General features: G+C 38.9%; 1 protein-coding gene across 1 annotated transcript in view; it reads right to left on the bottom strand.

Annotated features, from left to right (window-relative positions):
- The window catches only part of nsg2 (neuronal vesicle trafficking associated 2), a 40351-nt gene that overhangs the window by 12586 nt on the left and 6098 nt on the right, over positions 1–21667 (bottom strand). The window contains exon 3 of the mRNA XM_044221944.1: positions 14006–14116. Coding sequence (XP_044077879.1) covers positions 14006–14116 — 111 coding nt within the window. The remainder of the gene's footprint in view (positions 1–14005; positions 14117–21667) is intronic.

The following is a 21667-nucleotide window of genomic DNA, read 5'->3' as shown; positions in this document are numbered from 1 at the left end:
CCCCACAGAAAAAGTTGAAAACCACTAGTTTAATCGTTTCAATGCATTGCATTTTATAAGCTTAGTATATGTTTTGTTTAAGTAAAATCTTAATATGAAAACTAACTAGTAACTGTAGCTGTTACATAAATGTAGTTTCTCTCTGAAATGCAGTGGAGTAGCAGTATGAAGTAGCATAAAATGTAAAGTAAAACCAGAAAATAATACTTAAATACAGTAGTTGAGTAAATGTACTTAGTTACTTTCCATCAATGTGGTTTTAAATTGTTGAATGTTCAGATACTAGCATGATGCCAAAGTTCAAGAGAAAAACACTTTTTTTGACTAAATTGATATTTCTGGAGACATTTCTGCTGTATGTGAGAAGCGCACACCTTTCTCATTGATTTTCTTCTAGGATACTTCTTGCAGTGGTGACTGATAATCGCGTGAACTGTGTCTTTCCTCCCAAAGGATCTCAGTGCAAAGCTCTCTTTGTTTTTAGTCAGTGGAACAAAGCAGAAATCTTTGGGGAGCCAGCTACCTCAGAGCGGAGTACCTGAGATGGAGTAGAGGGATGTCAAGGAGACCGTCTACGTGGGATTTGGGCTCCTGAGGACCGGCTATCCGGTTGAGACAAGCACAGCTACAGTAGTGTGGCAACAAAGTACAAACACTTCGCTGTCAAGATGCATCGCATCTCGGATGGAAACGCAAACTGTTAAAATGCCAACCTGACAAAATACAAGATTTTCCTCTGGGTTGATCGCATCTCAGGTCAGGTGAGGTCTGCACACAAGAGCATGTCTCCCTCAGACCTTTGCAGGAGGTTTTGTGAGGTTGTTCAATGTTTACCAAAAACAATGAAAAGAACATGGGCTTAGAGGATACTTATGCAGTGCCCATGCTGTTTTTCTTTGTATGTGAGGGGATTTTATTATAGATCTACCATTTCATGTAAGGTCACTCGCATGCAACAAAGAAAACAACTCATTCAGTAAAGCCTTCTTTGCCACATATAAAAAATACATAAAAGCACAAGGTAAAAACTGTTTATGGATTAACAACTAAATTCTGTCTGGTATGAACAAATATAATCTCCCTCTCTGCAAGTCTGCTCATCCAGAGGTGAATGAGTTTCAAACACTTTGTACTTGAACGTCCTCTGCAGCCTCCTCCTTAAAAGCGCATTAAGAGTTGCTGAATTTTCTTTTTAACCAGACCAGGTTGGCCCTCGCACTGACTTGCAGGAACAAAGTGAGAGCTCTGCGTCCTGCAGATTGTGTGTCCAAGCTAAAAGGGAGATATATACCAGCCAGAAACAAACTACCAGACTTTAAAAATCCCAACCACCCACAAGTGCAAGCATCACATGTTTAACAACTGATTTGTGCAGATTATGGTCATCTCAGTTCAAAAATGTTTTTTTTTATCATCTTAAACCACAGGATCACATCCATATCAGCCAATTTGACTCATACAAATCAAACGTTTTCTGATGTAATCATGACGGATCCAACTGCTCTGATGCTTGGCTGGGAGACGAGAGATCCTGCACACTAGAAGATAACGTGCTGACTGTCCATGGTGACTTGGCCCATATTTCAGAGACAGGCTCTTTGCAATCTCCAAAAACATGTTTTATGGGAAAGTTAGGATTATAATCAGCTCTCGTATCATGTATTCATATTATCTTTCCAGCTTTAGTGAAGCTCAGGCCTCAGGAATAACGCTTTTTAGAAATGTTTGGGGGCTACATGAGGCTAAATGTACAATGAGAGCGTCTGACTCTATTGGAATACTAAAGCTGTTTTCTGGGCGTGTGTGTGTGTGTGTGTGTATACTATATAGATAGTGTAATTGTGATTTTTTGTTTTACTTCCACCGCTGTTTTGTAGTAAGATGTGTCATTAAAGAACATCAAAAGTCTTTCTCGCACATGCACACAGAATCCACCAGTTCAGCACCGAGTCAGACTGTGCATGTTCAGCAGCAGATAGATGCAAATTATGCTAATGTATCCCAATTAAGCAAGGTCTCTATGGAGACAAAACTTCAAAGGTTTTGTCGGAGCACACGCTGCCATATTGGTTGGAGACACCGCTCAGAGGAGAACGTCCTCTCAGGGTATAGACTCCAAGTCAAAGAGCAGGTGGGCTTAAAATGGCAGAAACGAGAAAAGAAAGAAAGGGTGAAAGAGACAAAGACATAAAATGCATAAACAAGAGCACAATGAATGCTGCAACCCAGCAAAACCTCCTATTCCAGGGACATGATACTCAATTGCTCCTAAAATATGATCTGAACACACGAGCGCACACACAAACAGACGCTCATTATGAATCAGTAATGAGTCTCCGAGGAGACATTAAACATCTGGATTAGATTTGCTAATCAGCTCCTACTCTGCTAGACGAAGATGTTGCGGGAGAGGAGATATTAAATAATGATGGGGCCCGCCTCTCAACACGCACACACACACACACACACACACACACACACACACACACACACACACACACACACAGCATACTTAGCACACCTCTAAACAGTTGTTTATATCACAAGACAAAGTTCATTAATCTAATGTATCCCCAGCTCTCAGTCTCCTGGGTATTTTTTATGTTCCTGCATATGTTCACCATGTAGACAGCTGTGTTTGTGTGTACGTGTGTGTGTGTGTGTGTGTGTGTATGTGTGTTTGCGAGTAAATGTGCAGGGCTGCTACTTCATATCTCTGTATGTGTGTAAGTTTGTCATGTTGACAGTTGACTTGAAATTAAAGTTTTCGCATTTTTTCGTGTTTTTTTTCCCCTTGGTTTTCCACAACTACATTTAATTCAGATTACATTTTTGTGAGATCTCTTGCAATGACCTGAAATACTGGATTCTAAGAGGCCCCACGTTTAGTAAATTACAAAATTCTTGTCTTATGTTTTAACTCAACTAGTTTTTCAAACTCAACTAGAATTTCATTTAAATTCTTGGATTTTATTTTTAATATTTATATGTTTGTGACTGGTTGCTTTATCTTGTTATTGCACCTTAAAGCACTTCCAAACATCTTATTTCTCAGTTGCAATATAAAAATGTAGTAGTAGTAGCAGTCTCTCTCAATGTCTGTATATACTAGCGTTACTTACAACATTTTATGTATTTCTGTGATGTTCTTATCCAGAGTAATTTACAGTGAGTACTAAACTAAAATTATCTTCAGGCATTGGATCAGCCAACATTAGATGCAAACAACTGAAAGGTGTTCAGAGAAGAAATGTGAGAAATAAAAGTTGAGTAGACAGATAAAAAGGATTTTCGTACTTAGAGAGAATAGATGGGGAGATTTTGGAGAGGGATGTGATTCAGTGGGGAGAGGGGAGTGTGAGGATTTGTCTTGTAGAGAAGAGCTTTAGGAGTAAAACAGATGATGGGAAGAGACTATAAGCTGCCCGCTGCCCTAATCATTGTTGGAAGGTCACTATGCCATTTTTACCATTTCACAATCAGTTGAAAGTGAGGAGGGCCAAGCATGTCAGCCAACACACTTGCTCTTACACAGCACGTTCAGAATATGTGGTTTATCAGCATGTTTTCCCACTTATCAGAGTCTTAACATGAGTAGCATGAGTAACAGTAGAGATAGGTGGGTCGATCGCAAGGTTAAAGTGAGAGGAAACAACAGAGAAGTGAGAAGTGGAGGGTCATCACAGTCTTTCTGTCTCCTAATTGCTCCCACGGCTCAGCTTGTCAGATCAACAGCAGCAAAGTGAAGGACTCTGGCTCAGGACAGGGAGCACAATGGCCGCTCACTTTATCATTTTTAACATGGAAACATCAAAGCCTGGCTTTTTCTTGGGCTTACGTCTCCATTTCTACTGTTGCAACATGAACAGATATTGACAGGCCATGAGACACAGCAGGAATTTATTCTTTGAGTCTTACTGTATCTGCCTTCGATTCATTATATCAGCACAGGGCTTCAATTAAAAGATTACATTTTAGTCCTACATATCATGGAAGAGACTAAAGGTAACAACATATCATTTGGTAAAAGAGAGCATCATTGGATTGGTACTCAGTATAGGCAGATATCCTAAATTGCAACGAGGGAGAGAAAAGGTTGGATTGGTGCATTCCTAGTTAAAATAACTACTTCGTTAAGGTTAGGTAATGATCGAGGTCATGGCTAAAAGAAAACAACATTGACTGTTGGTAGGAAACGGGAAGCAAACGTATCAAAGTCCAGCGTTTTGTTAAAGCATCCATCCACACTTACCTCCACCCTTTGCGGACTAAAAAACGTCACACTACGTCCTCCTTTGGTCCTGACAGACAAGATTAATAATTCCTACAACCACTGGATGGCTTTGTGACTTGAACTGGTATTTGCTGAAACGTCATTTTTCGTGATCTATATCTCACAAACCCTACTGGGTATGTCTTAATATTTGTAGCTGTCCTTTTATTTTTATTTTCACTGTCACCTTGTTTCTGTGTATTTTGCGTGTCTTTATTGAAAGTACTTTTGTAAGCTGTTAAAAACCGTATTGGCTCCATATACTTTTAGTGGTGTTTTGAAAAACTAGAAAGCACTCAGCCAAGCAACATTCTGCATTATCTTAAAAATGCATTATTCTAACACATTTAAGCATTTTTTAAAATGCCCTATTTTGCAATGTTAAGAAAAACTTTTCTAGATTATTGCTAGATCAGCACCAGACATTAATTATCCTTTTCCTCAGGCAATGGTCTAATTTTCCACCAAATTTTATTGAAATATGCAAGTTTTACACACAAGTTTTAGGGACATCCTGCTAGCTATCAAAACAAAAGACATGGAGAATAATTATGTTCACAGGCAGTTTACGACCAACCAATTAATACCTAAAGAAACTGTGACTCGATTCGTTCCCCTCACTAAGTAATTGGTCAAATAGAATTGGATTAGAGGGTGTTGTGATAAAGAAAAATACAGGACATCATGGACTGTTATCATTCCTATCCTGAGCTGTGGTGGATTTGAAAACAAAATCATGAAATCTGACTGATACAGAACATTTAAACAAACCAGGCTGCATATGAATGCATGTGCCAAGAGATTTAATGCTGTCAGACTGCATGGACTTGTTGGCCATCATCCTTTTTAGTCTTGGCAACCCCTGACAACTGAGTTATTAGGTCCAATTATAGAGTTTGGATGTCATCGTATAAAAACACACTCAGTGTTAGATGGATTCAGTATTTTTTTTTTCTATAATTACACATTTCTCTTTGCCTTGACCTTTGAGATAAACTAGGACACGCAGTTAGAATTCCATTCAAGTGTTTCTCGTGTATTGAATGGGTAAAAGAGATTATTTATATATACACTATATTCACTGATATGCTGAGATTGATAGGCAGACAGTGATTGAAGTCTTCTGTCCCTTGAGGTGCTGCTTGATAAGGGATCTGAAACAAGAAGTAGAGCAGAACAGGAGCCATCTGTACTTTTATAAAGCATCCCAAATATCACTCACGCAGCAGCGATGTCTGTCTCTGTTGTTATCTGTCTGCCTTTCTATCTGGCCCTGAAGATTACGATTTGTTTGTCCGTCCAGCCTTTCTAAGTAGCTGTCTGTGTGTCTCATATGGCAGCTGTTATGGGGGACCTCTTTGCAGTGACAAATGACTCAGGCGTGAGTCAGCTTTGAGGCCTTTGGAATGGCAGACTGACTTAACCAGGACTGTGTTTGTGGTTCAGTGGAGCATGAAGACACACGTATGGCACCATCCAGCTGTATGCTGGTTTTAATTTACAAAGTTTTATGGTTTTCAGCCCGTTTACAGCATCCTCTCCCTGTCTGTTTGACACTGATAACTGATTTTCTTGCTTACTTAAAGCCAATACAACCATGATATTCAGCTGAGGCCTAAACTGAACATCGCAGCCTGAACTTAACAATGACAGTCAGCAACTCAAAAGTGTGTGTGTGCACACCAAGGGTGTAGGATCTAGGGATCGCATCTGGCTAGCTAATTTTATCAGAAGCCAATTTTGTACAATAAGATGTCTGTGAATATCTGCCAGTAGGAGCTGGCACGGTTATAACAGGAACAGTGAGTGTGTGTGTTTGTGATGTAAAATGCTTCCCAGAACTGAGTTAGATGAGAGAGTGTGAGCATGCTGCCACTGATTGTTGGCTTGTTATGACACGATGGAAAGTGAGATTGAAAAAAAGAGGGTGAAAGGAGGCAAGATGGAGGAAAGACGTGATGGAGAGAGAGTGAATGATATAGGTGAAAGGAGAGGAAGGAAAGAGACTACAACAAGGAGCCAGTATGGTTGCCAGGCTGAATCCCTGAACAGGTTATGAAACCCTCATCTCTCTTACCAATTACTTTCAAGCTGCCTTTGGCCAAAACCTGCTGAGGTGCAGATAATACTACTGCAATACGATCACTACAATTAAGTCAGCTCAGAACCTGAAAAAATTAGTTCTAATGTGTGAAAAAAGAAAACTGATAGTATATATAGATAGCAGTTGGGCACATATGACTTAGGTCGTCTGTCCATAAATGTAATCAGCTAATGCATCTCCTACAATGTGTTACTGAAGGATCTGCAAGAAGCATATAGTGGTGCAAATACTTTTAATAATCTCCCATAAGGAAAACAACACAGAGTTTCTTGTAGGCATATTTTCTTTTTGTTTGTTTGTTTATTTTTTTCTGATGAAAATTTCCTGGCTGAATTCACTGAGTTCTTTTGAATGCAGCACATATCCACTGTTATATGTGCGTCTGAATGTAACCCAGGAAAAAAATCCTAAAATTAACTATATTTTGTCTATATTTTACATCTGAGTGAGGCAGTGAAAGCATGAAGTATGAAATAGCTCAACAACTACTGGATGGATTGCCATGAAATTTTGTACAGACATTCATGGTGACCAGAGGATGGATCCTAATGACTTTGGTGATCCCCTGACTTTCTCTCTAATGTCACCATGAGGATGATTTGTGGTTTTGAGGGAAATGTCTCAACAACTATTGGATGGATTGCATGAAATATGGTACAGACATTCATGTCCACCTCAGGAGGAATTGTAATAACTTTAACCTTAACCTTAATAACCTTAACTTTTCTTTAGCACTATTATTAGGTCAGAATTTCAGTTTGTCCTCTTTGGTTTATGACCAAATACCTGCAAAACTAATGACATTCCCAGCAGCCTCAGATGAGTTTTTAGCGCTAATAAGCAAATGATAGTATGCTAAACTAAATTGGTGAACACAGTAAACATTATACCTGCTACTAATCATCATGTAAGCATTGTCATTGTGTGCAAGTTAGCATGCTGACATTAGCATTTAGCTAAAAATAAGAATCTGGGAATTTACGTGTATATTTGATTTTTAATAAACAAGTGACAATCTGATAAAAATCAACAGTATAAGAATCAGAGTCAAAATAAGGTTTTAAAAATATTATTTGCAGCGCAAAGACTCAGTGGTTTATTCTTATTATAACTGTTTATTGTTTCTTTACTTCCTTAGAGGGACTCAATATATCAGCATTACCAGCAGCTTATTCCCATTTGCCCCCCATTTTCCTCTCCTTTCTTTTACTGGAACCATATTCTGACCTGCCATTATCACAAGACCTTGATTAGAGTAAACTGCAGTCATCAGTTTCTTCTTGCGGCAGGAAACACAACAAGGTTTGGATGAAAATCTGGTAAAACGACTATTTTTTACAAAAATAATATATTTCAGGGAAACTGTAAAAACCTAAAACAATTTGAATACAGTGTACAATAGTTGTAAATGTATAGATTTTTTAAAATACATGACCACAGCGGGAGTTGATGCTCACATACAAACACATTATCATCTCTGTTTTCATAACACCTGCTGTACTCCAAGTGTAGCAGAGGAGTTTAGATGATGTTGCTCCCACATCAGCAAAAAAAGCATCCGCCCTCTTCCCCTCCTTCTAATGTTCTCCCACCTTCCACAGCACAAAGAGTTCAGAGTATAATACTAGTGCTGAAGGTAAATCGTTCCCCCATTGCTCACTTGAATGTCTGTGTGTGTGTGTGTGTGTGTGTGTGTGTGTGTGTGTGTGTGTGTGTGCGCATCGGCGTGGGTGTTTAACTGAGAGCAGACGACGGCTATGAACACTCCTTACAATCAGCGTACCATTAGTCATCCATACAAAACAAGGAAAAATAATATGTGGAACAGGAGGCTGTGCAAGGTTTCGAACCACAGCAGTAATTACCTCCAACCTGACAAACAGTGAAGGCCTTCTGTGGAGGCGGCAGATTGCAGCAAAGCTTTTATCAGAAGAAGAAGCGGAGGTAATAATGGGATAATTGTTTTGGACAATGGCTGCCTCTCCCGCCGTTACCTGCACAGGCCTGCTAACTTCTGTTGGCACGAGTGGGTTCGGCTTGGCAGTCACGTCATGTGGTCCTGTGTCTATGTGTGTACATGTCTGTGCGCGTGTATGCACATGATGTGGTTTGTGTTGGCAATTGTCTGGGAGAGTGGGAGCGTCCGTCCTGTAGGAGTGGGTGTGTGCACGTGGGCTTGAAGTGTGTGCGTGGGGCGAGAGCCGGCCAAGTACACCATGTTGTCTGGATAGCGAGTGAGCTAGAAACCAAGCAGGACAACACGAATTAAATCTCCCTTTCATCAGTCTCTACACCTGCATCCCTCAATCCCTGCCCTACTGCGCCAGACTAATCCTTTCTCTTCCAAGTCTTCATTTTCAGGGATGCTCTTCATGGCATTTTCTTTTTATTAGAAAGTCTGCAGTTGAGCGTTTAAAAAAAAAAAATTATTCTGATAGAACGCATAACATGAACATTTTTGACAAAACCTCTAAAAAAAATGACCTTTACAGTATATCACACTAAATGGTTTTGCATAATCCATCTTTGATGAAATTTGTAATTGCTGCCTGGATTATGTTCATTGGAAACTTTTCCACAAAGTGTTACATTCCAATTTTGTCTCTTAGAAATTACTTATATACAACTAATACAACAGCAAATACATTTTAAAGGAAACGTAATTACGTTTTCTATTAACATGATGAGGAAATGTTGTTAATTGACGTATCTGGCAAGTCGCAAAAATGTTGATACTGAACTTATCAGTAAAATGTTCACTGACAACATATTTCTTTTTTTTTTCAACCAAAATATGCAATCTTGCAATACAATATCTGCTTGTAGTGATTACAGCATTATTAAATATTTTTATATTTATGTTTGTTGTGTTAAGGTTAGGGAAAGATCATGGTCTGGTTTTGCACAGGAAAAGTCCACAGTAACTTAAAGCACAAGACATGACGTGTATATTTATATTGAATGTATATATATTAACTGAAATCACAATATTTCCCTAACCTTAGCCAAAGTGCTTTTGTTGCCTGAACCAAGCCACAGATGTGTCATATACAAACAACATTTCTAGGAAATCTGTTCCCTTTTTATATTGATCCAAAAAAAAAAACTACCTGGCAAGCATTACATTTCTTTCTAAACATATTTGCTGTTGCAAATTGGTAGTATATTAACATGATTTTGCAAGCTATAGGAGAGGTTTTGCAAACATTATATATGTCAGCAGACTGAACTCCATGTCACTGAGACCTCTCCAGGTCCAGTCTGGCATTATTTTAGCTAGTTAATGAATGGGGAAACGTGCCCTCCTCGGTTTGTTCATGGAACAAACGAACTGCAGGGAATACGCTGTATCTCAGGTCTGCTGGGAGTAATCAGAAAGACGGAGAAAGAGAGGGAGGGAGGGAGGAGGGTAAGAGGCAGGCGGCAAGGGACAGAACAAGAGTGGGAGGGAGGAAGAGGGAGGGGATTGGGACACGGGAAGCGATGACACATGAACATGGTCCAAAGGGAGGAATCGCTGGGAAATAGAGAGGGATGGAGGGAGGAGGGAAAAGATGAGAGAGTCAAGGAGAGACAGCAGGGAGGAGGGCGCTCTCATGAGAAACCATCACTGTATATCTGCTCTTATGCCTACTTCCACCAAATTATAACTGTATTTCATATTTTTGATGCTTTGTTTTTTAGGTAATTGTGGATATTAAGTTAATGTCTCCAAAAAAAATCCCCCATTCTGCCTTTTCCCCACTTGCTCTTTTTTTTTGTCTGCTTTCCTTGGAGAAGGATCATTCTGTGTTCACAATAACACTGTCATGGCCACATGTGTCACTGTGGATTAAAATCTGCAACTAAATGCCTGTCTTTCATAAAACCAACTGCACTGCATTTCAAAATAAAGCAGTTTAAATCAAAAAGGGAAAAGCAATACAGTGAGCAAAAACATGTAAGGAGAGAAAAGAAAGCCACAGCATGGAAGGAGATAGAAGTGGAGAAAAGGATGGAGAGTGGTAAGCAGGAGCAAGGCAGTGAGGGAGGGCAGATTAGAGAGCATTTTACACTCCGAGCTCTACATCCATCAACACAATCTGCAAAGCTTTGAAGAGAGAAGAGATGTGCAAGCTTTTCATCCAGAAGTGTTTGCTCTGTACTGCACAGCACACAGTGTGTGTGTGTGTGTGTGTGTGTGTGTGTGTGTGTGTGTGTGTGTGTGTGTGTGTGCATGTGCGTGTGTGTGTGTGTGTGTGTGAACATGCCTGTGTGCCTGCAGAATCAGCTCCGTCAGTCAAGCAAAGCAAGCGGTTCAGTCGAGCACCCAAAACCAACCGACATCGCACAAAATCACACAGGCTGAAAACGCATTTCTGCCTAAGAAAAGCTGACATGGTGTGGTGAGCCAGAGATGACAGTAAAATCTGCCGCAACATTTTGTGTCACACAACCACAAGTTTTCAAAACTCCTGCCAAGTGTATCCTAAAGGAGTACTCCACTGATTTAGCATTGCACTCCTACTGTGTAATATGTATATTTGACTCATTTGTCGACACAAGGGGCAGTGGTGGCCTAAAGGTTAGAGAAGCAAGCTTGTGCTAGGGAGGTCGTCAATTCAATCTAGGTGGGGAAAGCAGTGCCTCCCTTATTACCACCACTGAGGTGCCCTTGAGCAAGGCCAGTGGAGCTGCTCAGTGGCCAGCAGATCAGACTGTGGTTGTACTGGGCAGCTTCCAGGTGTGAATGTGATCAGTGCATTTCTGCAAAAGAGAGGCTTCCTCTACATTACCCACAATGCAACTCCACCGTTTTCAGGTGTGTTATGCTAGTAGTAATGACTAATGTAGCTTTTACTATGCCTATTAAAAATCTAGAAAATGTAAGCACTTAACACCTCCGTCCTCTGTCCTCTTAGTATTCGTTTCAAGTGCTAATCTCTGTACATGGTTGAGATGATTAATCAACTGTCAGAGATTTTACTATACAATTTATACTAACATAGCTCTCCCTTTAATATCTCTGGTTGTATTAGGCTTTTGTAGGCAATGTTGCAAATCAATGAGATGAAGTACCTCGATTGTTCAGGTATTAAATTCATTAGATTAGTCCAAAACAGACATTTCCGTCTTTTATTGCACATAAAAAGTTTCTCAATTGAATTTCCAAAGAATGTACCATAGTATAGTACTGTATACTGTATATCTATATTGTGATTTAACAAAAACAGTATATTACATTTACTGTTGCAGATGATTTTATCCATATCACCCACTCCTATCCCTGCTTAATCTGTATGATGTCAAGTATAGCTCATAAAAGGCTGGAGGACTTCCTCCCTTTCATATGGCTGTATTTGAAATCAATAAGGGAGATATTTTCTCTACACAGAGGATTCCTAACATGTTTGTCCACCGATGCTGCTATTTCCAAGACACTGAGCTCATTGCTTTGGTGTGCTGTAGAGGCCCAAGTGATGCAGTTTTCTACTTAACCTTGGCTACGTGCTCTGCTGCAGCTTCAGTGAAGCAGTGTGTGAATATAGTGTGTGTGTGTGTGTGTTTGTGTGTGTGTGCATGTAACTGTGTCTCATCCAGACAGCCTCTTTTGGTGTCTGATATCTAATTCTCTTCTCCTCTGTTATGAAGGACCTTTCAGGCCGGTGTCACATCTCTCATCTACACACACACACACACACGTGCGCACACACGTACATTTGCACACCTCTGCTTGCGCACCTCTCTCTCTCTTGCTCTCTGTCAGGGTTGCCATGGAGGGAGGTTTTCTTTGCTGCCATGACAACGTGAGTTCTCTTTGGTCTCCCCTAACGACAGGTGAATAGAACAGACAGTGCCTGGGTGATGAAGATGTTTTTGGAAAGGTAACTCAGTGATTCACACACACAGCTGAAGTCACCTGTCCTGCTCTTTGCCAGGGAAGAGTAGTGGTGGAAGTAGTACTCAGCTCCTTTACGTAAGTAAAAGTAGCAATACAACAATGTAAAAACACTCAGAGTAAAAGTCCTGCATTCAAAATTCTACTTAAGTAAAAGTACAGAAGTATGATCAGCAAAATATACTCAAACTATCAAAAGTAACTTTAAATTACATTATTTTATTTTATTTTAATACTGATGCAACAACGTGTAAGCAGCATTTTACTGTTGTACTGTAGCTGGTTCAGGTGGAGCTAGTTTATCTACTTTAAGCTTGGGACAAACTTGAGCAGGTGAAACCTACAAAGACTGAATAAACCACATAAAGATCATTTCCACCAACTTGCACAGATAAACCTTACGAATGAGTGAATATACTAGAAGGAGTTCTGGCAGTAGACGACCCAGCAAATCCCGCAAGAACGCCAATGGTCTCGTGTTCTTGTACCAAAACAAACATGAAAGGCAACCTGCAGGCTGCACTGCTTATATGCAGTGCAACTTGTGCTGAAAAGGCCAGATTAAAGGTGAGTGAACTTTGTAAAACAAAGCTAACTTCAGTTTAGGTAGGGCTGTTTATTTAACGGTATGTCTCCCTCGGGCAACACACAAGTGACGTCATTGGTCGTAAATATCAAACATGTTTTTAAAAAAGTCTTTATGAGAACAACTGGCAGCAACTGAACCTGAACCTGACTTCAGTTTCGAATTTTTACATATCACACACTTTATGATTTTATCTGCCGACTATCAACACCAAGTGACCCAGACTGGAACAGACCTGGTACAACTTGGTCCGATCTTTTCTCTAATCTTTGCCTTTTTGTGAAATAATGAATAATTTCATCTCTTTGGGCCTGAAGCCAATGTTTAAATGAAGCCATTTGAGAAGTTTAGATGGGGAAATGTATCTACAACTCATAGATATCTGAAATGTGGCAAAGGGCCCTAATCAGACACTATTTTTTATATGGGAGTCACAAGCCAAAAGGTTGGGAACCGCTGGTTTAACAATGTGTTGTATTTTATAAGCTTATCATCATTTTGTTGAGTAAAATATTAATCTGTAAAGTGACTAGTAACTATATCTGTCAAATAAATGTAGACAGAAGTATAAAGTAACATAAAATGGAGTAAATTACAAATACCTCAAAATTTTACTTAAGTACAGTTCTTGAGTAAATCAGTTTGCATGATCATATCATTACCAATTCTTCCGTTTGTTTGTCTGCAGCTCTGCTTGCATCTCTACCTCCTGAGTATTTACACAGCAAACTGTCTGTCAATTGCAGGTGTATTTCTAAACCAAACTGGCTGTTCAACCTGGTCACATTTAATTTTGGTAAGCCGAGGGGGAAATGTCAGGTGAATAAATAAACTGCTTCTAATTAGAGCCAAATATTACCTCAACCCACACACAGGAAATGTTCTACTTGGACACCCATTATACTGCTGAATCAAGTAGTACGGTATGTTTTCTTTAGGAACGCAACGATACAACTTTTTCTTTCACGATACCGAACTCATACCAGCACTGAACGCAACTGATAACGGAAATAGAGAATTTTTATAATGATACTGACAAAGAAACTGTATTTACATCATGGCCTATACCTTAATAAGGTCAGGATCGGTTCAGATACCGATCCAGCGTTTCGGATCAGTACATCCCTCATTTTCATTCATCACATCAAATACATTAATTCTTACCTTAAGTCTCTCAGACACCCCGTCAGTAAAGCTGATGGTGAACTCCTCCACCTTGGGAACCTTCAGCCTCTTCTTCTCTGTTTGGTACTCTGTGCGAGTTTTCACCACCACCTGGAGGAGAGAGAAACCGTTAAAGCAGTTAAATACTAAGGGATGCTAAAGGCAATGAAGGGTGGGTGGATGTATTGTAGGAGAAAATGGTCAAGTCACATTTTTTAAAAAGTCACCACAAAGGTCAGACACACTTCACATTAACAAACAACCGTGTTAAGGATGCAGAAAAAGATGCAGAAGCACATAAATTATCAAACTTCTTTATAAACTTGTGGTTTTCCCGATCTCCTTCAAAATGAGACTTTTTACTATGCTGTAACTGTCTAGAGTTTACTAGACGTGTAGGATTTAAAAGGCAAAGTTTAGGAGATCTCTGCATATCTATAATGAACTTATAGACTTCTTTAGTGCATTTGTTTTTATATTTACAGATATTCCGCTGTGCATTGTTTGAATATGGTATAAAAAAGTGTTTACTGCTTCCTCTAAAAACGTGATATGCACAGCAAACAGATTCTGAGCCATATGGGAACAAAAGAATAGATATGACACTGATAGCACATCAGGAGGTCAGACATCTTTCCACAGTCTATATTCTGACAAAGCAGAAATGCCATAAAAAAGTAATTTAAAAAAAAAAGAGAGGTTGAGATGAGTACACCGCTCAATACACAAAGGTGTAAGTAAGGATAGGACGATATAGGAAAGCATAGGTTGCTATTAGATACTGAATCTGGAAAAACATAAACAAATACACAGATAACACAAGAGCACAACTGTCAAACATATAGTATCAATGCAGTATACTGTAACAGCAGTGAATTCATGGTCTTCCCTTTTATTTGGCTTCAGAACATAAATTACACGCCCAACACAGCTAGAAACTATCCTACAGCAAACACTGGTGCCAGGCATCTGTTACATGTCTACTGTATGTTAATAAGGTGTGGTGCCCAGAACCCCCAATCCGAAGGAAAAACACTGTGCTTTGTCACGGCAGCTAGATGGGAAAAAAAGAGCCAGGGCTGTACAGCTCTGCCCCAGTACTGTCAGTCCAACACTCCTGAAGCAAACAGGTTTAGAGGGTTGAGAGGGACGCAGGGAAAAGAGACAGAGTGAAACTTCCAAATGCTTAGATTTGCCTACTTTTCAACTTTTTCAGTTTTCAGTTGTGTTGTGGAAGGTACTGATTCAAAATCTGTGGGTGGGGAAAGTGGATGGGATTTCTCCATTAATTTAGCAACTATAGCTGAGGTTCCCTTGAGCAAGGGAGTCCACCTCCAGTCCCTCCGTTAAAGGATAAAACCATAATGACGAGGATCCCCTAACCTTAATGAAGTAGTAATTTTAACACAAACCATGACCACCATTAACCTAACCAAATCATTTTTGTGTCTAAACCTAACCAAACCTTAACCATAGCGCTGACAGATCATAAAACAGATTTAGTTTTCCAACAGTGATTTTGTAATTGTAATTGATTTGTAACCGTTTTGGAAGACACACACAAATGATGTCGTCCTGCCGATGGGGGCGTCAGATCAGAAAACACTTCTATGTGTCACTCTTGATGGCAGTTACAAAAAAATGATAACTGTGTACTCATTTAAGTAATTATCCTTTAATTGTGCTCATTGGCCATCAGTCTAAGACATCAGGTGGACACTATATGCCTGCTCATATAGTCTCACCTGAATACTTTTTAAAAATACACTTGTCCTAATTCTGATGCAGCAGATCAGTCTGTAAATCAAATTTGTATAAAACTAAAACTTTGCATAATTTGTGCCCACTAGTCCTGTTTAGTACATAACAGAGTGATGAACTTCACTTAGCATATTGTACAGCAGAATTACTCACTCACTTCAACAAAGAATAAATACATCAGGAGTTTTTCTATCATATCTAACATTAAATATTGGGGTTATCCACTCAACGTTGACCTGCGGCCACATTTGCACAATCCACACTTAAAATCCTAATCCTCAATCCTAAAAAAAACCTTCTCAGCTTGAGTGTCATGTTCTCTTTCTCTTTTCGCACTTACTAAAAAGAGTGTCCCCACTGTTTTGTATATTCACTGTATATTAACGTGCACCAGAGGACGGGACAGATACAGAGAAAGTTGTATAAATGACAAGGCAGAGGAGAGGTGGATGGAGAGAAAGAGAACAATGTCTCAGTGTCCTTGTGGCTAATTGTGCTGCTTCTGAGCAGCTCTCCGCCTCTTTGAGACAAAGCCAGAAACTGCTGTGCATACAAACTGGCTCCACTATCTGAATAATAAAGCTGCCAGTTGGCTCTAGAACGCTCTTATCAGAGAAAGCTGAAGGCCGCAGTAGGTGTACTAAACACAGTGCATTTGATTGGACCCCTGAGGCCCCGGAGCCTCGTGCACCAAACGCCAGGCTTGTTGTAGTCATAACTAATGTCTCAATTTTGCCTCAACTTTCTTATTCTCTGACGCATTTCATAGCATGTTCAGGGCCTCTAGCTTCAAACACAGCAGCGCTTTATGTTGCTTCATTACTTTTTCCTCTCACTGTTTTATTTCATATTGCCTAATGAAGTGGCTATCAATCAATGTTGCCTCCTTTCGACAGCTCTTTAGCTATCAGCAGCTCATAGAAATCTACTGAGCAAAGTGCCACCTTCTCTGATTAGACAGGTCCAAAAACTCATTCATTTATGAACAATTAAATCTTGTTTAACACATCTTGATGTAAAAAACATCCTATAAATGATGCAGCCATGAACAGTTGAGACAGGATGAATGAAAATATAATTACAACTTGCTGACTTATTATTCCACAGAGGTAGCACCTCATTTTTCATGTGTGATTTCTCATGAGAATCTATGTATGTGTATTCAAGTGGTCATGTGTAATTAATTTTTTAGCCACACTAACAGCGTGGCTTTAGGAATGGCAACGTCGGTCAGTTGGATGGTCGGCCCACCACTTTCCAGACAGAAATATCTTAATTGGACACATTGGCATGCAATGTTGTGCAGACATTCATGGTCCCCCAGAGGATGAATCTGGATTACTTTGGTGATCCCTGACTTTTTCGTCACAGAGAGGTTGGTTTTGGTTTTGAGTAAAAATATGTTGACAACTACTGGGTGGATTAGGCCTACCATGAGATTTCACGATTCCCAGAAGATCCTCCAAGAACCAAAATCCCAATGACTTTTGTGATCCACTGACTTTTCCTCTAGCACCACCAGCAGATTGACAATTTTGGTTCAACTTGACAACTATTGAATGGATTTCATAAAATGTTGTACAGAAATTCATGTTCCTCACAGAATGAGTTGGGTAACACTTTATGATACAGCCCACGATTTACAGTGTAATTTCATACTTACCAGTTCCTATAACAACTGCTTATATATCTATAGCAGTTTTTGCCAGATGGACACCTGATTTTCTGTTGGGGCAAGCTTGCCCAATAACTGCCATGATTAAAGAGCAAAAGCATTTGCTTTTATTGCACTTGATTCATTACTATAAAGAACAGCAACTACACTGTAGTCAATCCAAAAAACATAAGCTGGTAGGCTAAATCACCTATGTGGTGGGATAGAGTTTAACCAGTTAAATCCCTTATAATTACGCAGCTGTACTCCACTGACAAGTCTCTTGTTATTTAAACATTAGTACCCCGTTTTCTTCATGCTTCCTACCCCAAAACTATATTGCTGTACCCCAACATTGGCGAGTGCCCCTGTTGAGATTTTCCCAAAGCCCCTTTCATTAACTTTCTGTCTAGACAGTTTTAGTAGCACATTGTAACTGTGAAATATGTTATATCATAATTACTGTCTCAGAATATCAGTGTTGTTAACACCATTTAAAACACCTAACTTTGTTTTGTTTTGTTTTGTTCTTCAGTACTGTACCCCGTGGGTGACCAGTGTTTACAAAAATACTTAATTTATTTCTCCTTTTCTGTAAAATGCCCAATTTTTACTCCCATGTTCCCCATAGTCTTGTTTTCTTCCACTATACCTACATTTAAGCACCAGTAGGAACCGGTAAGTATTTCATCGGTAACTGATTGATATGAACTGATGATATGAACTGAATGATTGAACAAAATTACACTGCAGGCTGTTTTATAAAGTGTTGCCAAGAATTGTAATAATGTTAGTGATTCCCCTGACATTTCATCTCAACTTTATCCATCTTGCAATTTGGTTTTCTTTAACACGAGCATAACAGCCTCACATCATGGCTGTAGACTTAATTAATTTTTGAGGTTAATTTAAACCTCTTCACTTACTGACAGAGACTTCTACATCAGTAACAGGAAGGTAAATTATTCCAGCACATACACAAGCACAGCCTCTGCTGCAATTTCCTGTGAGTAACTATTTACAGATATTCAATTAGTTGTGTATATTTTATGCAAATGTCTGGTTGAATCACTGTGACCTTTTAATATATCCATGACTGACATGGAGTCACTTTTAGATCTGTAATAGAGCTCCACAATTTATTTCTGTGTGGTGAAATGACTGCTACCACACAATGTGATGCTGGATGTTTTTGAAGTCAACAGGACTTGATATATATATGTTTTTAAAGCACTTTATAGCTTTTCAAGTTCTCATTTTTATATTTGAGTGAATGAACGAGAGTTTGAGTGACACATGAAGAAGTACAAAAAAGTACATTTCAGAAAGGACAGTTTTACCTTGTCAGACTCAGCCAGCTACTCTCTCTCTCTCTGTCTCTCCATATTTCTGTCTCCAATCACAGTATTTTTTTTAGATTTGATATTCCCCGAGGAAAGGCTGTCAAAACCTTTCTTTTTTCCCTGCCTTCCCCTGTATGTTATTCTTCAGACCTGTTATCACTATGATTGCTGTTTCATTTTGCATCCCCAAAGACTGAGCTGCGGGAGAGTTGGTCTTTGGTGAAGTTTCGGTGTGGAAGGCAGCGGCAGACATTTTTTTGACATGTTTGATTCTAGTCTTCAGTCTAGTCTGAATAAAAGAGTGAATGAAATCCATATAAAAAGCAGGGGGAACCAGCCTTGTAGCAGCTCTATTGGTACAACATGAGTTCTAACGTTAAATCAACTCCTCTTTTAGTGTTTGGATATTTAGTTGATTTCAATTAGACATCCCTGCTGGCACAAAACACAAATGAACAGTGATCCTAAAATAAGATACGCACTATTTGGAAATCTGAATCCTTTTCTTACATGGATCTGGTTAGAAACACAAAATATAGGTTTTCAAAGACCTTTACCTATAAAATAATACCATTACAGAGCATGTAATTATCTCTATTTCCAATAATATTGAGTTAATCATACCTCATACTCATACACTCTTGATCACACACATTATGTCTTTGTTTTTTAAACCTGAAATAACTAATTGTTGGACCACTTGGAAACAGCAGAAACAAGCTGTAAACACAATATTGCCTTTGAGTCCTTTTAAGTCGATATGGCAAACTCATTAGCCAACAGATGCCAATTTACACATCCAGCAGTTACGGAGCAACTTTAGCATTCATTTGGAGCCGTATTGTTGGCCACCTGATGAACGTGAGTCCAATATTTTTTTAGCTTTGTTTTAGGTCTCGTACAGTGGGTTTTTTGAGCTTTTTTGCTCAAAGCAGCTGTCTGCTGCCTCTGAAAATTACACTACAACTAGTGCAGTAACAGTAGCTGAGGGGAACTGCAGAGTTAGGTGATAATTCTCTGTGGATTTGTCACTACAAGCAACACTTACATACACATAGTAATTTGATTATTAATATAAAAATATTGATTTTAGCAGCTTGAAAAAAGAAAAGCTTTATACCGTTACAAATGAACCACAATCACTGGGCTCACACCTGAAACCCACTGTTGGTCTCTCAGGGCGAGCACAGCTGGCTCTCTTCATCCAGTTAAGTAAGAGCAGTTATTTACATTCCCCTGGCATCAGCGGTGTAAATCAATCTCTATCTACACAGCCTCGAATAAAAACCAGCAGGGTTCAGAGTCCTGAGGGGCAGCACTGCAGTACTGTTGGATTACACCATATACAGTATACAGGGGCCCAGAGTGGCTGGAAGAGTATGAAGCACATACATAAAAGCAACAGTTACTATGCATGATACATGTTTTTTATTACTTTAAATACAAAATATATTAATATTTCCCTTGTTGCAGTTAGTTCCTTTTATTTCTGTCTTGTTTCCTACAAATTTATGGCATAAAGAGCATTTTTTCTCATCTGCCAGGCTTTCTCCAAGTAACTAGCTAATGTAAATGTTTCATATGTGAACAGCCAGCTCAAGCCTTGTGCATCATTCATATTTACAAAAGCAATATCTGTTTTTATATTACTAAACAAAGTAGTGATTATATCAGTCAAACAGCACATTGAACAAATCTTCTTCTTCCAGTTTCAACAGTAAGTGGTAAAATACCAGATCTCAGCCGCGCACAGAAGGATCTTTGCTTTTTAGATAAATTATATACAACATAATTCTCAGTATCATAGTCATATTTTATCATCCTAAATGTAAGCAGTTTTGGTTTAGTCCATATATCATCAGCCCATTGCTCATACTGAGCAAACACAGATTCTCTGAACAAACAAGTGTTGAGCTTTTCATGCCTCACCAAACCCATAGTTATAGGACAATGTACACACATCTCTTGACCAAGAGCCAATAATTAGTTTATCCCATATAAATATCTTTCTTGTCAGCCTGCTTTCTTCAATATCAAGTAACCAATTGCATAACTGAGCTATGCATGTCTTCCAGTGAGCCTTACATGGTTCCCAACCCATTATTATTAATATTAGAGCTGAAACGATTAGTTGATTAATCAATTAGTCGATTGACAGAAAATTATTCAGCAACTATTTTGATAATCAATTAATTGTTTAAGTCATTATTCAAGCACAAAAAAACTTTCTCTGGTTACAACTACTCACTCTGTTGTGAGGATTTGCTGGATTTCTCTCTTTTATGTGATAGTGAACTCAACATTTTTGAGTTTTGGACTGTTGGTCGGACATAGCAAGCAGTTTGAAGACGTCACCTTGGGATCTGCGATATTGTGATTCATATATCACAGACCAAGCAATTGGCAGCTAATAAAAAATAATTGTTAGTTGTTGCCCTAATTTACACACTGAACTTTTATCTGAACAAGTGTATAGTATATACTGTAGATAATTAAATACATTAAATTAAATATAATTAAAAAAAAAATAGCTCTACATTACCTATTAACAAAGCCTAACCTTTAATTATTAAGCAAAAACTGATAATTGATATCTTGGGAGCTAACAGGCTCTATCAGTGTGCAGGCTTTCCTTTTCTTAACAAAATGCTATTGAGTCATTATTACAATACATTTGGTTGCTTTCAGAAGTCACGGCTACTCTCACAGCCTCTGTGCACGGCCAGCCCGATAAATGTGAAAATAGGTTATGTATAATTTGTGATCATTTGTCAAATTAAACTTGGATGATGGTTCATCTGGTTATGAGGCCTCATATTGTCACAACACATAAGAAATCATTAATCGATCCATTACTGATTTAACATGCTGACTGAGGATTCCTGCTCCCAGGAATTCCTCCCT

The sequence above is a fragment of the Siniperca chuatsi genome, linkage group LG14 (assembly GCF_020085105.1).
Source record: "Siniperca chuatsi isolate FFG_IHB_CAS linkage group LG14, ASM2008510v1, whole genome shotgun sequence".
Taxonomy (NCBI): domain Eukaryota; kingdom Metazoa; phylum Chordata; class Actinopteri; order Centrarchiformes; family Sinipercidae; genus Siniperca; species Siniperca chuatsi.
This window is presented reverse-complemented; position numbering and strand designations above follow the sequence as displayed.